The sequence below is a fragment of the Silene latifolia genome, chromosome 3, assembly GCF_048544455.1.
Source record: "Silene latifolia isolate original U9 population chromosome 3, ASM4854445v1, whole genome shotgun sequence".
In the NCBI taxonomy this organism is placed as follows: domain Eukaryota; kingdom Viridiplantae; phylum Streptophyta; class Magnoliopsida; order Caryophyllales; family Caryophyllaceae; genus Silene; species Silene latifolia.
The window spans coordinates 107,509,923-107,515,883 of record NC_133528.1 but is presented as its reverse complement, the minus strand read 5'-3'; the positions used below and the strand labels follow the sequence as shown (position 1 = coordinate 107,515,883).

Below are 5,961 nucleotides of genomic sequence, written 5' to 3'. Positions count from 1 at the left end.
GGAGCATAAGGGTGATGTTAGTGGAGAAAGTTATGGTGTTTTAATCAAGGATGAAATGAATGACTTGGTGTTGCGATTGATGAAAATAGGGGCGATAAGACCCCATTTGGTGTTTTTAACGAAAGGGGTTGTGGTGGATAAATCATCCGATGTTGTTGTGGCTTTGGATAAAAAGATGGACTCGTTTATGGCGAGTGTGGATGCTAAGATGGATGTTCAAACGAAGTTGTTGGAGCAATTGGTTTCGGGTATGGGTAAGGAACGGGTTGTGGCTCATATGGATTTGGGTCGTGGTTATGACGAGGTGCTAGCTCGATTGAAGGAGTTAGAGGAACGTCTCACGGTTGTGGAAAGGGTTGCTGATTCGTGCATGCATGAGGCTATTCACCAATCCACTTCGTTGGCCAATTTGTGTAGTCAAGGAGGAGCGGTGATGCTAGCGGGACGAGCCATAAGAGCCGAGATAGGGCAAATCTATCTTTGAGGCTACTAAAGCCTTGTTTATGAAGGTGCTCAATTTCGATCAGTGTCTCACGGCCCAAGCAACTCAAGTGTGCTTGTGTCTTGATCATCTTACTTCGCTTGAGTTTCATACCCGTCCTGGTTATGTGAACCCCCACCGTGTCAACCACAACATTCCCTAGACCGTTCTTATCATTGCCTTGCCGTTTATTTTGCTTCTTAGACGTTTATATTGGATAATTGTCTAATTCGGCCCATTTTGGCTCTCTCCTTATTCGGCCCTTTGGCATTAAACTCCTTGATTTGTATTAAACATATTTTATATTTCGCATGCATATCGTCGATTATTTTCTCGTTTTATAATCTCTCTTTGCATGATTAATACGTGTCTCGATCGATATTATTCTAGTTGTTTTATGTCTTTTCTCGTCTTTTCGATGATGTCAAGAGGGGGAAGAAAATGACCTTGACTTAAGTATTTGCCTAAGCTTGCTCCTTGTCAGAACCTTTAATCTCTTAAGGTCCTTAGATGCTATACTTTGTATATAAGTGGATTGTTCTTGCGTTCAACTGACTATGACTTTTATAGTATTATGTTGAGACTTGTCATCATCAAATCGTAAGAGACTTGTCATCATCGTAAGAGACTTGTCATCATCAAAAAGGGGGAATTTGTTGGACCATATAGATATATGATTAGTTTTGATAATGACAAGTGTGTACTTTATATTATATATACTCTTGCTCGTAATCGTTTGTTTAGTCTTTAATAGATTGATTAAAGTTTACAATTTAAGCAAGTAATCTTATAGCAACCTTGGCTATTACATTGAAGATTTGTGAAACATCGTTCAAGTAATGTTATTGCAGCTTGAGCTATAACTTTGAAGATTCTTAAAGCGTCATAGTAACTGTAACAAGTTTCAAGTATGATGATCACTCAAGCAAAAGGCTCGATCAAGTCTATAACAAGCTCAAGATGAAGAGCTTATGATCAAGATAACGAGATGATCCTACCACTAAAGATCTCTATGAAGATTAGCTAGTATAGGACATCGTCTAATAACGGTATCTTAAGAAGTAGTATTGGGAAGGTAAAGTTATAGCTATTTCACCTATAACTTTACTTACCAAACTTAAGGTTATAGCCAGTTATACAATAAATTTGGGTTGCATTTTAAAGGCCGATTTTAATAATTTTAAAATCAATTTTCAAAAGATAAAATTCTTCAAATATGTTTCGAAATCATGTGTGTATATGATAGAGATGAAAATACGGTTTGCTTAGAATAATTTACATTATTCTATTGGTTAGTAAAACGACTTATGAGTCGTCATGCTACCTAGGGTTCACTAAATTATCTAAACCTAATCCTAATATACTCCTTGATATTTTGACCTAGGGTTTCGGCTAAGATGGGCTTATGAGCCGTGTGGATGCCGAGTTGACTTCCTATGCAAGTAAATATTATTAGGTCAAATACATAATATATTGCTATAAGATATTTTCATATCTTATCAATTATATTAGATTTACTTTATTTACTTAATCAAAATATTTAGTAGATTAAATTAAGGAAAGATAAGATTTGTTTCTTATGAAACAATCTACCATGCCTCACGGCACACTTAGGGTTTCGACCAAAACCCTAGTTTCTCTCTCTACTATATATATGCAGGATGTTCATTAATTCAAACAAGCTTTTCGAAAAATAAAAATTCATTGCAAAGTTTAAATTCTAATCGAGTATTTTATTTGTTTTGCATTTGAAAATCCTTTACGAAAAGTCGTGCTCATTAATTTGCGTATTAATTCTTAAGGTTACGTTATAAGATAATAGTACTTCATATTGTTTCTACTCGTTCAATTGTGTGAACACCTAGAAGAACAATCAAGTACTTTCTTAGTAACTTAAGATAGTAAAAACTGAATATCTAGTGATATTCAAATTGAGTTATAGCTAGAGTTAGTTATACGAGTGGGTTGATAATTTTGTAATCCGGAGAAAGTTACTAAAATTATTAATCGAGAATAGTGGACGTAGGCTTCAACGTGTGAAGCTGGATCATTTCAAATATCGTGTGTCCTTGCAATTTTCTTTATCGTTCATTTCATTACGTTTATAAATCGTTTAGTTAATTAGTTAAAGTTTAATCAATAAACTTTAAGTAATTAATTATTTAGATATAAAATAAAAAGTAGGCATAAGTTTTTAAATACTCAATTCACCCTCCCCCCCCCCCCTTCTCGAGTATTTCGACTTGGATAGACTCTTCAGGGGTAACACAAAGGAAGAGGATATGGATGATTTTATTAAATGCTTGGTTATATGTGGTCTGACTGATATTGCTGCCACATGAGCTTTATTTACTTAGAATAACAAAAGGGAAGCAGCAACTAGAATTTATAGCAGATTGGACAGGTTCCTAATTAATCAGGAATGAATGCTTACTTTCCCTGATATGGCTGCTCACTTCCATCCTGAAGGATTATTTGATCACAATCCCTGCATTGTTAGCTGTTCAAAACTTTCTGTGGTTAAAAAGGCTAGTTTCAAGTACTTCAATATGTGGGGAGCTTCTCCATCATTTCTGAGTAAGGTTACTGAGGAATGGGGGAAGAATTACCATGGTACTAAAATGTTTTGTATCATCAAAAAACTGAAGAGCCTAAAACCTGTGTTGAGGAGCTGAACAAGGAATGCTTCTCTGATATTGAAAATCAGACTACTATAGCTGCAAAAGAACTGGAGGACATTCAGAAGGAAATAATACAGAGTAGTAACCCTGATCTTATTAATGCTGAAGTTGATGCCATTGCTAAATTAAAAGAGCTAACTATAGCCAGGAACCGCTATCTCAGTCAAAAAGCAAAGGTACAATGGCTGGAAGAAGGTGATATTAACACTGCATACTTTCATGGGGCTATTAAGAAAAGACAAATCCAAAACAAGGTGATACAGATTGAGGATCAACATGGAAGGGTATACAAAGAAAGCTATTGTAACACCCCGTATTTTATTAAGTTGGATAAAATTCTTTTAATTGCTATTTTGAATTTAATTACATCATTTAACGATTTATATATATATATGCTTAGCTAATTAATTAATTTCATCATAATTCGATACGTTAATTTTAATAATCATTAATAAGTTTATTTAAAGTTAGTTCGAGTTTATTGAAGTTAGTTCGAGTTTATTTATTTAATAATTTCCGATCCTTTTACGAGTCCTTTATGAAAGTCGGCCCTTAGTGGATTCGAAACGGATTTAGGAAAAGTCATCCAATTAGCTATTCTGAGTTATTTTGCTAAATTATCAAATTTCGTTAAACTCCGCTAATTTAGTAATAATCGTTAATAACTCCGATTCGAATCGAATTCCTATTATTTCCGTTAGCTGGCTGAGTTTATTTTATTTTCACTCATTAAATTTATTTATTATCGATTCCGTTTTATTACTGAGATTTTTACTAAAACCGATTTTATTAACTCGAGCCGATTTGTAGAAACTAGCTAGAATTCTTAACGATGAAGAAACGTACGTATAATAAATAGCAGGCAGGCAAGCTGCTCCCCCACTTCCACGTCTCTTTCTTCTTCTCGTTTCTTCTTTCTTCATATATTTTTTTTTCCCTGTTTCAGTTTTTGGATCTTCAAAATCGATATCGTCACTCCGTTTGTCATCCGTTTTCAACAATTTTCGTTCCATAGTCCTCCCCTCGTTGTTCCCGTCAATCCGTTGTAAGTAGAATTCATTTTTGTTACGGATTTTTACAAACCCATTTATTATTTTCAGCTTTATTTATTATAAGACGGTTGTATGTACTAAAATAGACGGTCTGGTAGAAGATTAAAAGGTAACGATGACGGGTTACTCGATATTACTTGTAAAATATGTTTATTTCGACTGCTGGTTAGTCTGTTTTATAATTGAGACGGTGTATAATTATATATAGGGATCCTTATGGATGTTAATTAGTCAGTTGTATAGTTGAGACGGTGTATACTGATATGTGGAGATGATTGAGACGGTGTATACTGACCTATAGAGATCATTTGGGATGCTAGCTAGTAAGTGGTATATTTAAGACGGTGTATGCTGACATGTATGGATTGTTTTGGGTGCTAATTGTTGTCTTTTATAGTTGAGACGGTGTATACTGACATGTAGGGATTGTTTTGGGATGCTATTTGGGATTTTAACTGCGATTGTGTTGTGTCTAATTGTAAAAAGGGAGCTGTGAGATGGTCTTATACTTGGTTTTGGTCATTGTTTGGTTGGTGGTTTGAGCCAACTTTCTTATTTCCGTCTGAAAACTGAGCTGATATGAGCTGTGTGGTGGCGGGTTGTGAGGCCGGGTATGGCTGCTCGTGAAGTCGCATTTAGGACTGCTCAAACGGTCCAAGAGCCGTGGCTATGGGTGCTCATAGTGTAGGCTTGGGTCATTTAAAATATAATTAAATAACCGTCTCTTATTTTATATAACGATAATTCATTAATATCGTCCTTTCACATAATTATTTTAGGTGCCTCATATGTGGTTGAAGATGAAGAGTAATTTTGGGTTTTAGAAGCTTTCTCAAGTTTATTGCTTGTCTCTTTGCTAGCTTAAGGTAACTATTCCGAGTTACTCGACGAATTAATGTCACATTAGTAGTTAATGTTGTGCTTGTTGTCTGTTAAGTGTTTAGGTAATTGATAATGTGTTACTTTCGTTTTTCACATGATAGAAATTGGAAATAGCATGAGAATAATATTGCGATAAAATTTGTGATTTGGGCCAAAGTAGGCCAAGACTCTGAGCTGGGCCTGATTGACCGAACGAGTTTGGTCAAACTAGGTTTAAACCGGTCAGCCTCGATTTGACCGATGACCCGTCGCGGGACTCGGGTCGAGGGTTTGTCTTTGAGGTGAGATTGGTTATTGGATGTTTTACGTTGATGCCTTAATATTTGTGACTATCATTTCACATGTTGGTTGTTGGATGAATTGGTTGCCTTATACTTCAGTCTTCTTGTCTTGTTGCCATTTTAGCTTGTTCTCATGAATTATGAGATTAACGGTTAGCTGGAATTTGGATTATTATTGATATTGGAGATTATGTTGGATTGTCAGCTAAATATGCTCTTGCGTAACCTTTCATATACTAGGGTGTGTATGATCTTTTGTGTGTACAAGTTTGGACTCTTTGTCCCTTTTATGGTTAATTGGGTATCCTACTTGTCTTGTGTGGTGTGGGCTAAAGTATTCAAGCTGGGACTAGCTGGGACTAGGTCCTAGGTGAGTATTTCGGCCTTCATCATAGATAGGCCATTATAGTCTTTGACGAGTGTATGTTTGCGGCTTAATAGCCTTTGTGTTCCTGGCTTGGTGGGTTTATATCCAAGCTAGGGCATGACCTTTCTGCCTATTTTGTGAGGAGATGGTCAGCTTAAGTACTAGCCAACCCTTTGGTGGACTCCTTAGGGTACTCATGTGGTTTTATCATGAGTCT

At 35.8% G+C, this 5,961-nt stretch overlaps 1 protein-coding gene across 1 annotated transcript; it reads left to right on the top strand.

Annotated features, from left to right (window-relative positions):
* The first annotated feature begins 2,925 nt into the window (after nucleotides 1-2,925).
* Nucleotides 2,926-4,177, top strand: LOC141649457 (uncharacterized). Its single transcript, XM_074458146.1, has 3 exons — nucleotides 2,926-3,094; nucleotides 3,199-3,446; nucleotides 4,109-4,177. The coding sequence occupies exons 1-3, from the start codon at nucleotides 2,926-2,928 to the stop codon at nucleotides 4,175-4,177; spliced, it is 486 nt and encodes a 161-aa protein (XP_074314247.1).
* Nucleotides 4,178-5,961: the final 1,784 nt, after the last annotated feature.

What these genes read in the sequence shown, in the direction of transcription:
- LOC141649457 (XM_074458146.1), top strand. Translation starts at nt 2,926, where the DNA reads ATGGCTGCTCACTTCCATCCTGAAGGATTATTTGATCACAATCCCTGC. An exon ending in ATGGGGGAAGAATTACCATG is followed by an intron (nt 3,095 to 3,198) that starts GTACTAAAATGT and finishes AGACTACTATAG; the next exon opens with CTGCAAAAGAACTGGAGGAC. An exon ending in TTGAGGATCAACATGGAAGG is followed by an intron (nt 3,447 to 4,108) that starts GTATACAAAGAA and finishes TCCCTGTTTCAG; the next exon opens with TTTTTGGATCTTCAAAATCG.